Below are 20,210 nucleotides of genomic sequence, written 5' to 3'. Positions count from 1 at the left end.
TGTAACATACTTTGATCTTTTGGGGTTGTATGGCAATGTTGGATTAATGCTTTTATTAAATCAAAAATGAAAATTTTAAGTCTTATTTTTGGGACGTTTCATTTGGAGTTGTAATTGGAACAAATGCTCTTACTTGAAAATGAAAATTTTGATTTGAATTTTGGGACATTACAATCATTGCCTTTTTCAGATACCTCTTTTTGTCAGCTACCCCAACACCGCCTTCGAACTCAGACAATTGGTTCCTGTTGAAATTGATGGAGGAAGATACAAACCTGATGAAATAAATTAAGCCCTAGAGGTTGTTGTTGGTTTTTGATGAAATACATGGAGGCAGAACTGATTCGTGAGGTGTAGGTGAGTGAGCTTATATTGGTGGAGCTCATAGATGCGAAGCTTGTAGAGGAAGGCGACAATGGAGATGCTGCTTCCGGTTTAGGTCAAATATCAGTGATGAAGCTTAAATACGGGTTACAGTTTAAGATTTTGATTTGGGTTGACGATTTAGGTCAAACAATAGTGATGGTGCTGGACAGAGAACGTGAGGGTGATGGGTGTGGGTATGTTATTTTATTTTTTCTAATTACAAAATTATAAACAAATAATAAATAAAAGAACATTATGACCAAAATCGAAACAAAAACAAACTATAAGGATTTGTCCGAGTACAGAAAAGCATTAAGGAAAAGCATATAATATTGACAAACTATAAGGACTATTTTAGTAATTAAGGTTTTGATTTGGGTTGACAATTTAGATCAAACAATAGTGATGGTGCTGGACAGATAACATGAGGGTGATGGGTGTGGGTATGTTATTTTATTTTTTCTAATTACAAAATTATAAACAAATAATAAATAAAAGAACATTAGGGACCAAAATCGGAAATAAAAAAACAAACTATAAGGATTTTTCCGACTACAGGAAAACATTAGGGAAAAACATATAATATTGACAAACTATATATTATATATTGATGAGCGAACACAATAAAAATGTGGGTTCTCCAAAAGTCTTTGTTTTTAGGGTTTCACAATCGGTAAAGTCCTCGATCGGTTCATTCAAATTCAAAATCTCAATTATTCGGAAGCGGTATGGGTGACGAATCTGGTTTCATTTACGATCTTGTCGAGGAGATGAAGAAGAGGAGCATTGAAGATTCTGATAGCAGCTGTCGAGGTAATAAAGATTGCATTTTTATTTGTTAATTCGTTATAAAGGTTAATTGAGTTTGTTATAGCTTGTTGATTCTTTCAACATATGGATCGTGTTATAGCCTGTTGATGATTAAAGAGGAAACGGAGGTGGTAAGACGAAGAAGAGGAGCAGAGCCGTTGAGGTAATAAAGATTGGATTTTTATTTGTTAATTCGTCATAAAGGTTCCATCTTTTTTTTCCCCCAATCTATGCAAGAAATTGGAATAAATTAATAAAGTGTTGGTAACAAATTAAGTTTGTTTGCATAAATTGTAAGAAATCGATTTATTGTTTTTAGGGGTGATTGGATAGGGAAAAAATAGGCTGCTAATTGCTTAATCGCACCGCAATAAGCAAATTTAAGTGTTTGGATAGGAGGCTTTAAAAATCAGCTTATTGCGGTAGGAATAAGCAAAATAAGCTGATTTTAATAAGCAAGGGAATCACTTATTGCTTATTGGTCATTTTATTCATATAAGTTGTTTTATTTTGCCAAACACTTAAATGCTTATTGCTTATTCTCACCGCAATAAGATAATCCAAACACAATTTTAAAAAAATGTTTATTCTCACAACAATAAGCAAATGAGCAATTAGCTAATAAGCTAAAAACTATTTATCCAAACACCCTCTTAGGGGGTGTTTGGATTAGCTTATTGCTTATAGCTTATTTGTGGTGGCAATAAGCAATAAGCATGGGGAGGGATGCTTATTAAAATTAGCTTATTTAGCTTAATAAGCTGGATTTTATCCAAACACTAAAATTAGCTTATTGTGGGAATAAGCAATAAGCACCAATTTTTTTCCTATCCAAACACCCCCTTAGTTGATGCGGAAAAAAAAATAGGGTCAAATGTGCGAAGGAAGGCCTGCTGAAGATCTGAAGCAAACAGCTAAGAAATGTTTGGTATAAAAGTATACATAAAAAAAGATGGAGTCCAACTTATTATTCTAGCAAAAGAAAGAAGTAAAGTTGTTAAACCGAATGATATATTTGTCCCTTGACACATAAAAAAAACATCATGTAAATCGGCGAGTTCTGGTAAATTAGCAGGAAGTCAATATTATATATTTATATGAAGAAGCTTGACAGATTTTGTGAAGCTCTTTGTATCCAAACATGTAAAACGACAGCTATCCTATCACTTCCACCTCTAATACCAATTCCACCACTTTGAGTTTTACTTGAGTTGTATCAGTGTCAAATGACGGAATCACCCTCACATGCTCACCTCACCTTGTAGCTAACTCATATGATCAAGTTGAGCTTTAACCTCATCTATCTCTGACGTTACTTACAGCATCATGCTTGCGATTCAGATCATCAAATAACTCACATTTTTTCCTTACTTGTGTTTTTGACCTTTTGATATCACTAGTCCAGTTATCTTCTTTGGCAGAATGAGAAGTTTTCAGTAGTGAAATTTCGGATATTGACTGATTAATTAGGTTGTTTAGTTGTGATTTAAATGTGGAGTTGTTCCAAGTTCAATAATTTTTGGCTGAAATTTCATCATTTCTTCTCCCATTGTTTCAGTGTTTTAAGATTAGACTAAAAAATAATAACTTGCTCTTGTAGCTCAACCACCTTTAGCTTTCCCAGCTTCAAGATGGGCATTTTGGGTTCTCATGCTTCAACCTTGTGCTAAAGTTTGAAGCTGAATTTGTCTCTGTTTAAGTAACACATCGGTTTCTTTACCTTTGATGCATGGAATTTGGATTTTCATGCAGAATAATATAATGCATGTTGAGTTATGCACTAAAAAAGTGTCTCATGATCTAAATGTATGTTAATGTGTTTAGTGTTTAAACCTTTCCAACATATTGGTATCTTGCTAAGGCATGATATGTAAGTTTTGAACCTTTTACTAACTTTAATTAATCTATTATCTGAAATCAGGTAATACTTTTATTACACCAATCATTTTATTCCTCTAAATTGGTAGTAAGCTTGACCTGGTAGTGAGTTTCGTGTAGCATATGAAGAAGCAATTAAATATGGTAATGTAAGATCTTAGACCCTTATTATTTTTTAATGTCCCAGCTTATATATATATATAGCCACTATAAAATATAAATATAGTGGTTTCTTTAAGGAAAGATTCAGCCTTGTCAGTTTGCATACTACTAAAGTCAAGATCAAATCAATTGTAAAGATTTTTTCAATTCCATAACTTAACATCTTTAAAGTTTTGTGATAAATCAGGTAACCAGATGATGATGATGATGATATAGGTCCAAGATTGACTGTGTTCATCACATCGAACAGCTAAACCCCCATTTTTGCAAATGTTTTGAGGCTGCTGTGGTAATGGCCCCTATATCGCCCCTCTACATCGCTGTTTACCTTGCCACCTTCTTAGAATATCTCACAAAAAGTCAAAAAGTTGAGTTCAACTGAGCAAAGTAATGGTTTCTTCTACAGATTGAGGTGAATGTGTGATATGGTCTTACCTTTTTGTTTACTTTAGTTTTAATGATCTTTTACTTCTTTATTTAAGTTCAAGTATCACATTGACTTATAAGCTCCCAACTCATCAACTTATTACATATCTATGTCCACATCAGCAATAGACTGTATAAGATATCAGAATCAATAGGTCAAAAATGATATTTTTTTTTCCAGCTTTCAGAACTTCATCAGTTAATCGTACATGCAGCAGAAGCACTGGAAAACGGACCTAGATTCCATCTGGATCAGACTCCAATTAAGACGTTCCTTCAATCCAAGTTCATCCATCAGTAGTAAGAATTCTGATTCAAAGTCTAATTCGTCTTATCTTGTAACAACTCTGCATTGGCTCTATCACCATTATTTTATAGACAAAGGCATGTGTCTCACCACTGATTCAAGAGGAGAATTGATTGTACCTGCAATCTCTTTGCCATCTATTGATAACTCGGGATAAACCCAGGTGTAAGATGAAACTACTCTTCTCTATTGAGATTGCTACATCAACGTCAGATATCTCCACGCAAGGTAAGAAAAATCTACTCACATCGTACCTCTTGATGATATGGTAATTCTGGAATAAGAAAACCAGAACCGTCGATGTCAGCAAGGTAAAGTAGTTTCTGATTTTATATTCGTGTTCTCCAGTCTCTCCCATTCTGAAAACCCTAATTCTCAGATAGATATTGTTTTCAAAACCCTAAACTCTATTTTATGCATACTATTTTACCATTTTGTCTTCCATTATAATTGGGAATTCTCAAATCAAATAAGGCCTTTCGTGCTTATCATTCAAGCATCGTTTGTTTGATTAAAATCAAACACAAACACGTTAGGTTAAACTCAGTTTTGAGAACTGCTTCTTTTTTCACTGCAAATTCAACCATTTCATTTACATTAACATATAGATCACTGGAAAGAAACTTATATAATACTTGTGTGCAGAAGTACCAAGTTGGTGATGCTGTCGTTGTGACTAATGGAAAGTATCGAGGACAAAAAGCACAGTATTGTGAACCTTGGTTGGTAGAGAGAAGGTACAGTGCCATCTTTTTTTTGGTTGATTAGAATGTTTGGTTGGTGGTAAAGGAAGATAAACATATAAAGAGACTTAGACATTCTTGTTACTATGATTGCTATTTGATTGTATATGTTCCTGCTCCTCCTGTTAACTCAATCCGTGATTAGATCCTGTGTGTGATTGGCATAGATGATGTTCCATATTCATTAGAGAGTTGGACACCTCATTATATTTTAGTGTCATGTTGAACAAGTAACAAGTTTCTTGATTGTTTCAACTTAATTGAATTGAATCATACATAATTGGTGGTTGTAAACTTGATTAGAACCAATTTTCCACTTGAAATTTGTCATATAATCACCAATTCTTGTATCATATAAGTGATAGAATGTTAAAACTTAGCATACAAAGTGTCACATATCTAGCATACATCACACAATCATTGTTAGGAAAGAAACTCATATCCATATGTTTGAGATTTGCAGATTCATTGCTCCTAAATTGCCTCCCAAATCACCTGGGAGTGTTGGAACTAAATCGGGGAGTGGTTTGAAGCAGCATTGATGATGAACATGTTAACAAAAAAGCTAGGAAGGATGATCCTTAGAACCAGGATCAAATGAGTCATGTGTGGTCTTTCAGAAGCAGCAAATAATGTCTGAAGCATGATTTTGTAATTGTGCTTGGAACAATTTGATTGTTATCTTTTGGCTGTTATTGACCACTATTTCTATCAATTTTAAGTAACTGAATGATGAAACATTATATCCTTTGAAAAATTACTTCTTTCTGTTAAGTGTTGCAAAATATGCTATGAAACAATTCTTCTATTGCATATTTCATCACCTGTCTTTATCAAGTAAGTGGGCATGGTATTATTGCTATTGCATCATCGGTTTCTAGAAGAATAACACCTAGGCCGATGAAAAACAAATCAAACAACCGTCAGACAAAGTGTATACAAAATTTGGAAATTTTATGTCATGACAAATGCAAAAAGTATCAAATGGGATCCATGGTGAAACTTCTGGTAACTTGGTATCAGATATAAAGCTCTTAAATATTAAGGACGGGTTCATAAAAAACTATAGAACTCAACGGTTCCAATTTCTTTGTGAAACAAATAATCCAACAAAATCAACCCGATCAACCAATTTTTGAGAGATAAATGGAGGTGTGAATAAGCACCAATGAGGGGATGATTTAGGTGTTGTTTCTTTATTTATAACTTAATGAAGTTAACGTATAACAAACTTAATGGATTCGATTATATATGATTCTTTTTTTCTTTATTTTATGTTAACAAAATATCTTAATAGGTTAAGTTAAGATAAAGGTCATTCAACCATGATTTTATAATTGGTATTCCAAAACTGTCCTTATATTTCACTACATAAAATCACCTTTCCCATTTGTTTTTTAATCTTCTTTTTCCCCCTAATAATAGATATTTCCTTTGCCGCTTTTTATGAACCAAAGAAACCTCAAATATATTCCCACAAAATTTTTTATGATATAAAACTTAACTTGAACACTGACCAAAAATTTCGACTGGGAATGCATGTACAAACTACAACCATTAGAAGTTTCGATAGAAGAATATGTTGTAATAGGTTCATGCCTGATAGAAGAATATGTTGGTGAGATGGTCGAAACTGGAACTGAAGTTGTAACGGGTGATGAAATTGGTGGTAAAGTTGTTGAAGTTTCACCATTAGAAGTTTCGATTTCAGATGAGTTGATTGTAACATCCTAAAATTTAAGACTTGATTCTTAAATTAATAAAGTAAATAAATGAAAAATGATTTATATAGTTAAATTATCAAGGGATAATCATATCATTAGTTGATATGAAGTTTAGAAAGTTATAATTGAAACTAATAATAGTTTTGAAAATCAAAGGGCCAAAAGTATCAAATTGGAAAAATAGAATGAGTTGACCAAATGGTTGACTCAGATAGTGGAAAGGACTGAAAAAGTTATATGAAGGATGGAGAATGACTCATTATGTCAAAACTTAAAGTCACAAATATTGCGGTTTAGTGGGGTTTGGCCAAATAATGTAAACTAGAGGGGCCAATTATGAAAATATTGGGAACTAAGATTCAAGCCCCCTTCATTCTTCTTCTTCAGATCATGTTTTGAAAGGGAAGAACTCCCTAATGGCGATTTTGATCTAAAGAGCTCTTAGGGTTTGAATCAAGCAAGTTTAGAAGCAATCAAAGGCTAATGAGGTATAATCTCTTCTCTATTACTCCTAAATTTCGAGTTCAATGCTTGGATAAAACTGTAGTACCCGAAATCCGAAAGGTCAAGAAAGGAAAAGAAAAACCTAAGTCAAGGGGGTTAACTCGTCGAGTCCAAGGTCAAAACTGTGATCTGGGTCGCGGCTTAAGTGACCGACTCGGCGAGTCGGGGAGATTGACACGGTGAGTCTGGTCTGGGTTGGGAAAACCCTAGTTCCGGGACTTGTACCCTATTTAAGCATCTCATTCCTCTTCTATAAGCCTCATTTGTATCTCCCATTGTCCAGAAGTTATCCCACGAAACCCTAGTGATCTTTTTGAGTGTGTGAGCCAATATTGAAGGATTTTGAGTGTTCTTGAAGCCTAGAAGGAGAAGAAGGAGTTGAGGGTTCAAGAGGAAGGTTGTGGATCCAGAAGATTCATCTCTTTTGTTGCTCATTTTGGTAACCAAGTTTCCTCCTTGTCTTGTTATTGTTAGATCACTTCATGTCCCTCTTTATGAGATTTTGGACCAAGCATGATGCATTTCGGGACTTGGACGTCCTCAAGATAGATCCCTTCAGCTCTAGGTGTGTCTTGGCCTAGAGACCCATAAAGTATCAGTTTTTGGTGTGTTGGTAAAGCAACCTTGCCCCAAGCCCTAGCCCTAGAGTGTTTTAAGCACATATCTCTTTGGTTTCACGTAAAGTTTACAACTTTACGTGAGGAATAGTCTTGGGAAGAGTAGATCTACAGTTTGGAGCCCCAGCATGGCTCGAAAAAGCCACTGTATGGATTAAGAACTGAAGCAACTCGGCGAGTCCTTCGAGTGGACTTGTCGAGTAGTATGAAGATGGGGGTAAACTCGACGAGTTGGATGAACAACTCGGTGAGTCAAGTCGCGAAACCCCAAACCCTTCGAGTTAAGACTCGGATCAGTGAGTTGAGTGGGGACTCAGTGAGTTGGACAGTGCAGGACTCGCATATCGGTAGACTCAGTGAGTCGAGTCGCAAACGAAAGGATTCTGAACGTATGAACTCGGCGAGTCAGCAAGCAGACTCGGCGAGTAGGGTTGACGTGGAAGGTTGAATTTGACCAGGACTTTGACTTTGACCAGAGTTGACTTAGTTTGGCCTCTAGGGTTCAGTTTGGAAGTAAGTGTATGTTGATATTAGTAGCTGGTGGAGCTAGTGGAGCAGCGAATCAGAGAGTTGTCGGTCAGCAGCCAGAGGATCATCAGCAAAGTTCAGCAGTGAGAGGTGAGTCTCCTCACTATTTGTATGGGTCTAAGGCACCAATTCTGACCCATTTAGATTATGTATGATAGGAAGACCCAGGGTTTAGCCTTAGGCATTATGCATGAAAGACCAGGAGGCGGCTCCTGGCACACAATATGTTATTATGTATGATAGGAAGACCCGGGGGTTAGCCCTAGGCATTATGCATGAAAGACCACAGGCGGCTCCTGGCACACACTATGTTATTATGTATGATAGGAAGACTCGAGGGTTAGCCCTAGGCAATATGTATGAAAGACCAGGAGGTGGATCCTGGCGCACTATATGCGGAGTAGTCTAGTACAGTAGTATGTATAGTTGTCCTTGTGATACTTGCATGAAAGACCAAGGGGTAGCCCTTAGCACCTGTCCGTAAGACCTAGGGAGTGGCCCCAGGCTTGACCAGGAAGACCACGTGCGGCCCATGGCATAACCACAAGACTATGTTTGGCACATAGCACCTTACTTGATTATGGATATGTTGGTTATGTATAGCTCTTGGCTATGTATGACATGTATGGATCAGTTGGGTTGTATGGTATGTGGTATCTGGGGAACTCACTAAGCTTCGTGCTTACGGTTTTCAGTTTTGGTTTCAGGTATTTTGTTTTCAAGGAAAGGATTCGGCTCGATTGCAGCGCATCACACTATGTTTTCCGCACACGGGATGTTTGGGATTACACTCTGATATGGTTTTATGATAATATGTTTTGATTACTGACACTTTGGTTTGTCACGAGATATTATAATGAATGTTTTTATACTGATGGTTTTATGTAATGACTTATTTAAAAATGAAATTTTTGGCTATGAAATTTTGGGATGTTACAAAAACACCAATGTCGAATTTATCTTTTTCTAAGGGTTAGGGCTTTGGTTTCTAACCATCCTTGAGTAGTTTTGGTGATTCCAATCTCAATCCAATCACTATATTGGTAGATTTGATGACTTGGGTAAAAATCTCCATAAACCCTAGAAATCTAAATTGGGCATTTCATGTTTATATGTTAAATTGGAATTGATTCAATGACCTAGGTAATGTTTAGAAGTAGTAAATCCAATTGAATGCTCAAACACATCTATGATGGTAGAATGCTGCATAAACATGGAATTTATATGGTTTTGGGGGAAAATGTGATGAAACAATGGAATCCTTTGAATTTGAGCATTTGATGAGTATATGATACTCATGAATATGAGTTGATACTAATAATATGATTTAAATGCAAGAACATGAAGAGTCGAATGATTCCTAGTTAAATTTATAGAATATTCGGGCATAAGGGTATTTTGGGAATATATATATGGATTATTACATAGATTTTGACACATTAGAAGTTAATGACATTCATAAACATGAATGAACATTTTAGATATGTTATTGGAACATTAACATGAAGGATTGCTAGTGAAGTTCTAGCTCTAATGATTGTTTTGGCCCAAGGGCAATTTTGGAACATGGAATGGAATTGAGGACACCATAGTTAGATTGGGAATTTACAATGAGATTAAATATAGGTTTATATGCTTAACAACTTTCATATGAGTAATCAATAAATTAGGAACAATCCTTATGAGTTTTGAATGCTCAATTGAAAAATTGGCTACTTAACCCTTCTTATGGAATATGATAACCAATGTGTTTTTAAAAGGAGTTCAATGAGCACTTACAGATTAAGTGGGGTGTTTTTGGATGATAAAACACCTCCTAATCATGTGGTAGAAAGTGAATTGGAAAAGGGTCTTCAAGAACTATGCAAAGTAGGGTGATATTTGAGAAAAATTGAGTTTGGGTGTGTCCACACATGAAAACAATTCCCGTGTAAATGCATGCTTTAATTTACACGGCCCGCGTAAATCTCTGATTCAGAGATTTTCTTGTTTTCTTCATAACTTTTGCATTTGAATTCGGATTTACGTACGGTTTTCGCCTACAATCATATTTTTGCATGAGGAATGATTTGGAATAATAAAATTTAGTAATGGAAGTTGTGAGGGGTATTTTGGTCATTTTATTGACTTATGTCCACATATGGTATAGGTAGTGTTTGAAGAGGATTGCTATAGGGAAATGAAGTAGAAGGGCACTAGCTAACCTATGTGTGAATGAGGTGAGTATGTGTTGGCTTTTTTCCCACTTTAGGGTACATGGAAAAATGATTTTATGATAATGAAATGCAATGCTTCGATATATGAAATGTTTTGAAACAAAAGTGTCAAATGTTTTTAGAAAGTGTATTTTGAAATAGTGCCTTAACAATAATGTTTTTGAAAGAAAATAATGTTTTGGAAGATCGAATGTTTTGAAAATATGATTGAAATGTTTTGAAATATAGATGCTTTACTTTTTAAATAATTTTATGATACTAATGTATGAAATGTGTAAAGCATGGAAAGTAATGAAAAGAATTGTAAAGTAATGAAAAAGCATGAAAAGTAATGAAAGGAATTGGGAAGAAATGAAATGAAAACTGTCCGGGCCATAATACCTCGTAAGAGGCATTAGAGGAAACTATCGGGGTGGCGCCTCCCCTTCGCGAGATAGATGTCCTAATGAAAATGATGCCTTGGTGGATTGATTTGTTCTTTCCACCTTGGTCTAGACTTGGGAGTGGTTCCTTTATTGGACGTAGACCCTAAGTATAAAAATGGAAACAGTATAATACCAGAATTAGCCTTAATGATAAAAGAAATTGAAATATGGAAATATGGCTATTGAAATGAAATGAAAGGAAATGAAATGAGAAGATATTAAATGATATTTATGACATGTATGAAATGAGTTTTCCTTGAAACTGCTTGAAAATGTTTTATGGTCTAAAACTTTGTTTTGCAAAGATGAAACGTTTTTGATGAAAATATGATAAATGTTTTGGGTCTCAAACCAACGTAGCTCACGAGACATTATTGTCTTACATATCTCTTTTTAATGCCATGTATCTCAGGTTACATTTAAGGATAGAGAATGATAGATGGAAGTTAGAAGTAAGTGATAGAGAATCGAGTGGAACTTGTTACGTTCCTTATTAATTGTATTGATGTAATTCTTGTTTGCTTGCTATGGTTGTATTGATGCTTAATGGTAACACCCATTGTTTTAAACTTGTAAATGTTATTATGGGACCGATTTTTGTTAAATGTGGGTTAACACCCGAACACTTTTAAAACCATAGCATTTTAAAGTTTGAAAATTTTGGGGTGTTACATTGATGGTGGAAGTGTTGATGGTTGAAGTTTCAATGGCATAAATGACAGATGATTCGTTGTTCTGCATCCCTTCATCCATCTTGACATGTGTGTCCTTATCAGATAAGTTCATATGGATATCTAGAGTTCGAACCTCCTCCGTATTAGACTTGTTATGGAACCGAACATACCTGCTTCTGGAAGATATCCACCGATCAACAAAGATAATATCAACTTATCAAATAATCTAACCAAGCTTCTAAACTTGACTTTGATACCAATTGTGTACCATCGTGTTTCGAGAAGTTTCTTGTTTCGGGATTGTGGACAATAAATGGATCAATTAAAGGCCTTAGGCTTCAATGGAATATGATTTAGACCCTATTGGATGTTGATAATATTGGTTATGAGATCCAAGCCCTTGGTTTGTGTTTTGGAGTCAAAGGGTAAAGCGGGGAAAGTGATGTTTTAGACTTCTTTCTTGGAATAAGGATTTTAGTTCGATATGTTTTGAGTTTAAAGTAATTAGATAGGATTGTAGGTATCTTCAATACCTTTCCGTACATATAAACAACGCCGAAAAAGAGTTGAAATGAAGAAGTTATGGTTGTTTGAAGTTGCACTGGAAAAGAGAGTCTTGCCTTGTATTTATCAATACTACCATTAGGTTTCATCTTTCTCTTAAAAATCCAACGGTAACCAAGTGGCTTGCTACCTGGAGGTAGATCCACTAGTTCCCACGTATGATTTTGTAAAATAGAGTCTACCTCATTTTTATGGCTTCTTTCCATTGAGGTCCCTCGGAAGAAGTAACCGCCTCTTGGTAGGTTTTAGGTCCACTTTCCACCACATAGGTGTAAAAATCGTCACCAAATGATTTTTCAACTTTATCCCTCTTACTTTTTCTGAGTTGTATCTCTTTTTCCTCGGGTTGAGTTTGTTCTTCCTCTCGAACAACTTCATTGTTTGGTAAAGATGGGTTTTCAACCTCCTTGGTCAAACAAGGAAATACATCTTCAAAGAATGACGTATTCCTTGATTCCATTATGGTATTCTTATGTATTTCAGGATTCTTAGAATCATGCACAAGAAAACGATAAGCACTACTACTTTGTGCATACCCAATAAACATACAATCCATAGTTTAAGGACCTAACTTGTGTACCTTAGGCGGTGGTATAACAAATTTAGCTTGGCACCCCCACACTCGTAAGTATTTATACGATGACTTTCTTCCCAATCAAAGTTCATACGATGTTTAATCCTTTTCTTTGCGAGGTATCTTATTTAGAAGATAGTTAGCCGACAAAATAGCTTCCCCCCACATTGACTGATTTACACCTGAACTGATTATCATGTCGTTAACCATTTCTTTCAAGGTATGGTTCTTTCTTTCAGCAATTCCATTGGATTGAGGTGAATAGGGTGATGTGAATTCAACGAATTCCATTTTTCACACAGAATTCAGCATAAGGAGAAACATATTCTCCACCACTATCACTTCTAACTACTTTAATTCTCTTGGTGAGTTAATTCTCTACTTCATTTTTGTACAAGAGAAACCTGTCTATTGTTTCATCTTTACTCTTAAGTAAATATATGTAACAATATTTCATGATATCATCGATGAACGTAATGAAGTATTTGTTCCCACCTTGAGTGAGAGTTGACTTTAAATCACACACATCGGTGTGAATTAAATCAAGAGGTTTGGTGTTTCTTTTGATTGTTTGGAAATATAATCTAATTTGTTTGGCTTCAACATATGTGGGACATTTGTGATTTGAGTCAATATTAAGTTTTGGTATGTAGTCTAGTTTAATTAATCATTTAAAAGAATTGTAATTTACATGCCCTAAGAAACCATGCCAAACATTTTAACACACAAGAAAATAAGAAGAACTGGAACTTGCTTTATTCATTTTGTTTGTCACCATCACATTCAATTTGAACATGCCATTCAAGGCATATCCTTTCCCCACAAACATACTATTCTTGGAAAAAACAAACTTGTCTGACTCAAACACAAGCTTAAAACCAAACCGATTCAACAAACCACCTGACACTAGATTCTTACGAAGTTTAGGAACATACAAAACAACCCTAAGTTTCACATCATTTCCCAATTTCATTTTTAGAATGACATCACCAATGCCTTTGATATCCGCGGTAGCTGCATTTCCTATATAGAGATTTTCACCATCTTCAACTTCCTTTTAGGTGTTGAAAACACTCTTATCATGACACACATGAAGAGTAGCCCCCATGTCAATCCACCACTTCTTTGAATTTGTATTCATGAGATTCACCTCCGAGACCATAGCTATGAGATCAATTATCATGGCTACCAACTTCATGTTATCATTCACCATGTTTTCTTGACAATTTTCCTGCTTAGCTTGCAGGCACTCCGAAACCTTGTGACCCGGTTGGCCACAATTATAGCACTATAACTTCTTCTTGAAAGTTCCTGCCTTAGGGCCTAAGTTTTTGACCTTTGCTTTCCCTTTGTGAGGTCCCTTGCTTTTGCTCTTGGAAGTTTGACCAGCTTCCACCATATGAACCTTAGAAGATTCAAATTCGTTGCCTTTCTTCAAAGCCATTCGATTGTCTACTTCAATGTGAAGACGCACCACCAGTTCCTCCACAAACATCTCCTTTCGCTTATGCTTAAGGTAGTTTTTGAAGTCTATCCAACCGGGAAGAAGCTTTTCAACCATTGATGCAACTTGGAAAGATTCATTAAGGTCCATCCCTTCTGCATTGTTATCATGTATAGTGATCTAAAGAAAACGATAAATACCCTTAAATCAATAAATAGATTTAGATTGTAAAATGGTGGAATTTCCCTTCCACTAAAAGATTCACACTCTTGTTGATGACTTGTCATTCTTTCCTCTTTTAGAGTAAGTGAACCGAAGTGGAGGTATGCCATACAACCCTAATTACAAACACCGAAGTGGAGGTATGCCATATGGATGGAAATTATAAGATTTTTTCTAGATAAAACTAGGTCCCAAATTTAATTTTTTTAGGTATGATTCAAATCTAACGTATGAGATTTATCCTATCCAGATATCCTTAATAAGTTATGAGAATTTTGGCTCGTATTTATTTTTGAATATCCAAAAATAGAAAATAGAAAACAATGGTAATATTCAATAACATATAACTAGAAATTAAAATTTAAAAATACAATTATTTTCAGTTGGCTGAATTGACATCGTCATCTAATTGGACTTTCTTTAATCTAAAAAAGGAAAACTATCTAAAATGGTAATATGGTTTTTATTTCACCTTTAGTTTTTATTGTTTTTTTTTTTTTTTTTGTAAAATAAGCCCTTAAACTTATGGTTTTCTTCACATCCAGTCATTAATGTTTTTCTACAAAAAAGTGATTGTTGCTTTTGTATACATTTAGTCTATATGATGGATTTCTTCAGGTTGTGCTTATATGACATTCTACGTGGGAAAAATCGTTAATGAAGTGTTCTCATTCTTTGCTCGTTTGGGTAGTGAAATCACATGTTACTTGTCTTGGTTTTGGTAATAGCATTCTACTTTAGATATTAGTAACTATTATAGTATAATACCAACTATATTTCGTACTAATACAAACTTCATTCAATATCAATAACAATTACATTACATCATGTGAAAAAATGCATTTTCTATAATGATTTCAATTGTTAATAGTATCCACATTCATAACAGTTGGTAATATTACTGTAAATAACATAGTTATTTTGGGTTACACACAAGGAAAGATTAAAACAATTATTGACATGAGAATTTATTTGAGTCTAATTTGCTAATTTATTAGTTGTTGAGACAAAAAAAACTCTCTTTAACAATTATAAGCTCATCTTTTAATTCAGAGTCAATATGAAAATAACAAAAAACTCATTTACTGAAAAATTATCAAAATCGCGTACCAAGGAATTAGGGAAGAACACATCATTAATGTTTGTCCCACGTATGATGTCACATGAGCAAAATCTAAAGAAAATCTATTATAAGGACTGAATATGTACAAAAATAGCAATGACTTATTTTGTAACAAAAAAAAAATAATAATAAGGACTACAACTTAACTTGAAGTAGTCGATCATAAGAACTGAATGTGTACAAAACAACAAATTGAATGACCAATATTACAAGAGAAAAACAATAAGGACTATTCCTATACAGTATCGTACTTAATCTCACCATCATCTATTTAAGTCGTTGGAGATGATATCACGTGTACAACTACTTCTTCATGAATAAATCTCGTGGTAGAAGTGGACCTTAAGCGAAATACAACTTTTTATCCTTTCAACATCATCCAAGTAATCCTTCAAACAAGATGCATACTCCTATCGATTAACAAATCAGTTGTGACCTTCGTTATGATATTATCCCTCTCACTAAGAGAAAAAAAGTGGGTTTTAAAACTACTGTAGAAGCTTTGACGATTAGTAAATCACGGGTCATAGCGGCTAGATTATGAAATTATGGTTCCTTATCTTTACACCGAACCAAATTCTAATGATTTTTAAATTCAATGTCGCATAGTTACTTGACGTGGATGTTTATTTCTAGATGACCAAATTTGTAACAAAATTTTAAACTTATACCAAAACTATAGAAAGTTGGCATAATACTTGCAAAAATCATAAAACAATAGTCCATGGTCTTTTGATGATGTGAAGTTTCTTTGTTAGTGAATTTGAAGACAATATAGATAAGCTTGTTTTCTAAAAATAATATCGTTGTTAAAAATTTGTCCAGAATTAAAGTAGTATTTGCTAGACGACCTGCATTAAACATGATTGAATGTATCTGAAAGAGGCTAATTGTTAGTAGTATTTAGCAAAACAAAGGCATAATAGAACAAGGACAAGACTAATGGTTTGCATAGTATTTGGAATAACCATAATAGAACAAGAACACTTTGTCTAAAATGCATTTGACAAACTTAGAACATGACCAAACAAGACGTTCAAATTACTATATTGTTCTTATTCAAACAATTGAAGCAATGATTCGTTTTATGATTAAGCACATTTACAGGTGGAACCAATTTACCGTAGCAGCTAGGTAAGAATTCGCATTTTCATGAGTGATCCAAGCGCTACATGTTAAACAAACTTCATAATTATAATTTTCAAATACTAAAATTATTTCTTTTCTTGCTTCTCGTTCGAACAATTTATGTAAGTCATGAATTGTCGAAGTGGTCAAATGGAAGTGCTTCTTATATGCCAAACTTCACAAACGCTTCTCATTCCACATCATTGTGGTAAACAAACAAAACACCATCCACTTTGGTATTAGTTCACACCGAACCGAAATTGTCATGTTTGACCACTTTGCAAGCATGATATTTAAGGTCGAGTTTTCGTAAAGTTATACAACTTGCCACATTTCTTGCAACAAGCCTTTTTTCTCCCTTGTTCATATTTAATAATAATAACTACACCAAATAGTCAAGTTTCGGGTATTTGGTTTAACTTTTAATACATCGATATTCATATAGTGAGCGCTTTTTACAGTATTAAAACCAAGACAAACTGCAAAAATGGTCATTATGGTAAGCATTTTTTTTCTTAGGTTTAGTCTAAACCTCAATTTTTTTAGTTTCGTGGTCATTTTGAGCTGCGTTGTTTGTGGTTTTGGTCCCCTAAAAATTTGAAAAGACTAAAATGCCCTCATGATACATTTTTTATATTTTCTATTTAATTTAATGTTTTATTAATAATTAATATGGGAAGTGGGGACCATTAGGCAGCACATAGATTCTTCTTTCATTTGCAATTCCTTTCGGGTCAAATCACCCCATCTTCTTCAAATCAAAAACACCTTACTCAATAACTAATGTCTCAAACCACCACTCAGTCACCACCGTTCGCCGCCACCATCACTACCTTTAACCAACCCATCACCACCCAGCTATGCTCTGCCATCTCTATCTTTGTCATCTCGTTACTTATCTCTGGTCACCTCCCCTAAACTCTCAGATATACCACCACCACAATTCATACAGAAAGTCACAAGAAATCATATTCTAGCAAATCCACTTCATCTCCGACATTTATCGACACGCTAGGGACTGCTTCCATTCCGGTGTCGTCAAAGTTCTTGCTCCATGGCCAAACACCGGTATCAAAAATTCTGATCTTCTCTATTTAACGTTGATTGGATACCACTTTGGGAATCATTCCATATCTGCAATGGCGAATTCTTTTAACACACCTTCTCCTACAACCATTCTTGTTCTCTCTTACCTTTGAAAAGGGTTTTTAGAAAGATTAAAATGTGATTCCCTCCTCTGTCTTGCTCCTATATCTTTGCCATGATTAATGAGATAATCACCGTTCAAAAGAAAATGAAAGGGACGACTATGAAAAGTGGAAAAGGTTTTTCAGAGGTCCAAGATCATGGAGTACTGGCAATGATTACGTTGGTTTACTCAAGGGTGTTTCGGTGTATGGAATTTTTGCAGTTTTATCTAGAAACAAATAAAACTAGTTAAACCGACTCTAGAGGGGTAAAATGGTCATTTTGGGGTCCTAACAGCTAGATGCAACTACATGGTCATTTTTTTCATAAAACAAAAACAACTTTCTAAACGAAAATCTGGGCTTTTTCGGGTAGGTTAACTAATTTTAGGCTTAATTTTCCAAATAATCAAACATGTAAAATACTTCATACATTTAACATATATTTGCATTTCAGTTCCATTATTCAATCATTTTAGAATCATTATAATTCTAGTTCAAAAACAATATCATACATATATCTACACTACAAGGGCCAAAACAGATCATGTTTTACAAAAGAAAGGCTGAACTCACCGAAGCCTTTGTTTTTGTGAACGTGTCATATAAGTGTCTTCAATGTATCTTGTAATTAATGAAATCCCATAATGAGAAGCACTTGATGCAGCATAATATGATGTCACACTCAGCTGTGTGAAATTTGGAAGCCCATATCCTATCATATTAAATAAATATGATAGATCAGCCAACTTGGTTGGATGGAATCATGAAATGGAATGGAATGGAATCACATTCCTTCAGGAATGGCCAATTCCATTCCATCACACAAAACAAAAAGTTTTTTTTTTTAAATTTGAGAACTGATTACATACCTCCTAATGCAGCACTTGCAGCAGAAAACATTAACAATGGAGGAACCTGTGGAAATAAGAGACTTGTGAAAATTTTAAAATGAGTTGACTCATAAGACATTTTCATTAAAAAAGGGAAAATATTTAATTCGTAGAAATACCCCTATAACGAATGGAAGCCACTTTGGCCCTTTGACATGTTTTTGGAGATAAGGCATTCCTGTGATAAAATAATGTTTCAGTGTGCGTATAAATTAAGTCAATCTTCATAAAATGTATAAAATATTATATACCTGTATTCAGACCATAAAAAGCACTGAGCATTCCACCTAAACCACAGCCAGCCTATCAAATCCAGAACATATGTTATCAGTTATATATGTAATAACTAAATAGTAATTTCATGAGAACTATTGATATATAATGATAATAATAAATAACTTTTTAACTCCCATTAGGTTTTAGAGTAGAGCAATTTGTAAGTTATAACAAATAAACAATGCAATAACTGGTCAATATTTCAATTATCATTTGTCATTTAGAACTAAATGTTTCCATCATAACTGGTAAATTTGTTCATTTCTGAAAATCCATCATTCCTATCAGGAGAAGTTTGTTAGGATACAGCAAACTGCAACTCAATTTCAAAAAGTTTGTATGTAAACCCTAACGCCTAAATAAGGCAATCGGATGAAATGAAAATATCACATGTTGCATATAAGCTTGAATCTAGGTTGTTTGATATAAGAACCAAATCTGGTATGTATAATCAAAACCTAAAATGTGTTCAACAACCAGAACTTCTCAGGATCTCAATTTCGTAATTGAAAATCAATAAACAACGAGTATGTATGGATTAAATAGAAATGATTCACATATTAAATTTGAGAAATTGGAGCAACGTAGAGGTGATATGTATTACCACAGCCGTGGCATCATGTAACACTGGAGTGATGGTCCATTCACCTTTGTCCTGCATCAATGAAAGCATAGCATGTGTATAAACCATGAATCAGCTCAAATTCAAAGGATAGAAAGAAAACTACATGATGAAATTGAATAAAATAATGAAAGTGGGATGAGATTAAGAAGACGATGAATCAACCGAACGCACCGAGTCTGAGTCGAGGAGGGAGAGACAACGAGGGCAGCGGGGAGTACCGAGGCCAGGATTGATGGTGGGCTCGTGATACAGATTCCCCGTTCGTAGCTTCTCTTCATACACCTCTCGAGTCCCCATTGAAATCACACAAACGTTCAGTTTCAGCGAAAACCTATCGGAGGAAAGTTCTGCTCTCCACAATGTTGGAGGGTTGCTTGGACTTCGGAGTCGGTTTTCATGCCTATGGACCGGACTGTGGCCCAAATTATAGTCCAATTGGCTGATCGTCCAAACTCCAAGGCCCAAGTCTCCAATAACATAATAACTTTGTGTTAGTTGGACTTCCTTATGGAGTCCAACAACGATGGGAAAAAAAACGGTTCATGATTTGGAATCGGTTTGAAACCGAAATCAATGGTTTGGGTGAAATGCGTTCGATTTAAAACTTATATGTCGATTTATGTCGGTTTTTGGATTATAGAAATGAAACCGATTTGGGTGAAACTGGTTTGAAAATACAGTTTACAAATTAGCTTTCGAATCTATAACAAACTGATTTTCATATAATAACAAAGTATGGTTTTTGTCCATTATTTTTTCAATTTGTTGTTATACAAGGTTTTAGAGATTTCTCA

The 20,210-nt window shown here is 34.6% G+C and overlaps 2 protein-coding genes and 1 long non-coding RNA gene across 10 annotated transcripts; 1 reads left to right on the top strand and 2 right to left on the bottom strand.

Annotated features, from left to right (window-relative positions):
* The first annotated feature begins 966 nt into the window (after window positions 1-966).
* On the top strand, window positions 967-5,466 carry LOC145031409 (uncharacterized). 8 transcript variants are annotated; one of them, XR_013676939.1, is made up of 6 exons: window positions 967-1,179; window positions 1,277-1,339; window positions 3,098-3,198; window positions 3,404-3,628; window positions 3,824-4,686; window positions 5,156-5,466. It is a non-coding gene; the product is annotated as an uncharacterized LOC145031409 (long non-coding RNA). The 8 variants fall into 8 exon arrangements; XR_013676938.1 differs by having other exon boundaries at window positions 3,098-3,203; XR_013676942.1 differs by lacking the exon at window positions 3,098-3,198 and having other exon boundaries at window positions 968-1,179; window positions 3,824-3,942; window positions 4,021-4,686.
* Window positions 5,467-13,236: 7,770 nt separating this feature from the next.
* LOC145030019 (uncharacterized) lies at window positions 13,237-14,112 on the bottom strand. The gene is made up of 2 exons (XM_078978461.1): window positions 13,855-14,112; window positions 13,237-13,572 (listed from the first exon to the last, which is right to left on the bottom strand). Exons 1-2 carry the CDS (start codon window positions 14,110-14,112, stop codon window positions 13,237-13,239), a joined length of 594 nt encoding a protein of 197 aa, XP_078834587.1.
* A 3,940-nt stretch (window positions 14,113-18,052) lies between these two features.
* Window positions 18,053-19,793, bottom strand: LOC145031408 (uncharacterized). Its single transcript, XM_078979952.1, has 6 exons — window positions 19,588-19,793; window positions 19,396-19,446; window positions 18,767-18,818; window positions 18,635-18,693; window positions 18,495-18,540; window positions 18,053-18,337 (listed from the first exon to the last, which is right to left on the bottom strand). Exons 1-6 carry the CDS (start codon window positions 19,711-19,713, stop codon window positions 18,195-18,197), a joined length of 477 nt encoding a protein of 158 aa, XP_078836078.1. The 5' UTR covers window positions 19,714-19,793; the 3' UTR covers window positions 18,053-18,194.
* Between the last annotated feature and the right edge of the window lie 417 nt (window positions 19,794-20,210).

This window comes from Lactuca saligna, chromosome 2 (assembly GCF_052625555.1).
Source record: "Lactuca saligna cultivar CGN05327 chromosome 2, ASM5262555v1, whole genome shotgun sequence".
In the NCBI taxonomy this organism is placed as follows: domain Eukaryota; kingdom Viridiplantae; phylum Streptophyta; class Magnoliopsida; order Asterales; family Asteraceae; genus Lactuca; species Lactuca saligna.
Note: the sequence above shows the minus strand (reverse complement) of the source record. Positions and strands in the feature narration are given on the sequence as shown.

What these genes read in the sequence shown, in the direction of transcription:
- LOC145030019 (XM_078978461.1), bottom strand. Translation starts at nt 14,112, where the DNA reads ATGGACCTTAATGAATCTTTCCAAGTTGCATCAATGGTTGAAAAGCTT. An exon ending in CTCACAAAGGGAAAGCAAAG is followed by an intron (nt 13,573 to 13,854) that starts GTCAAAAACTTA and finishes AACACCTAAAAG; the next exon opens with GAAGTTGAAGATGGTGAAAA.
- LOC145031408 (XM_078979952.1), bottom strand. Translation starts at nt 19,713, where the DNA reads ATGGGGACTCGAGAGGTGTATGAAGAGAAGCTACGAACGGGGAATCTG. An exon ending in TTTTTATGGTCTGAATACAG is followed by an intron (nt 18,694 to 18,766) that starts GTATATAATATT and finishes ATTTTATCACAG; the next exon opens with GAATGCCTTATCTCCAAAAA. An exon ending in TGCAAGTGCTGCATTAGGAG is followed by an intron (nt 18,338 to 18,494) that starts GTATGTAATCAG and finishes TTAATATGATAG; the next exon opens with GATATGGGCTTCCAAATTTC.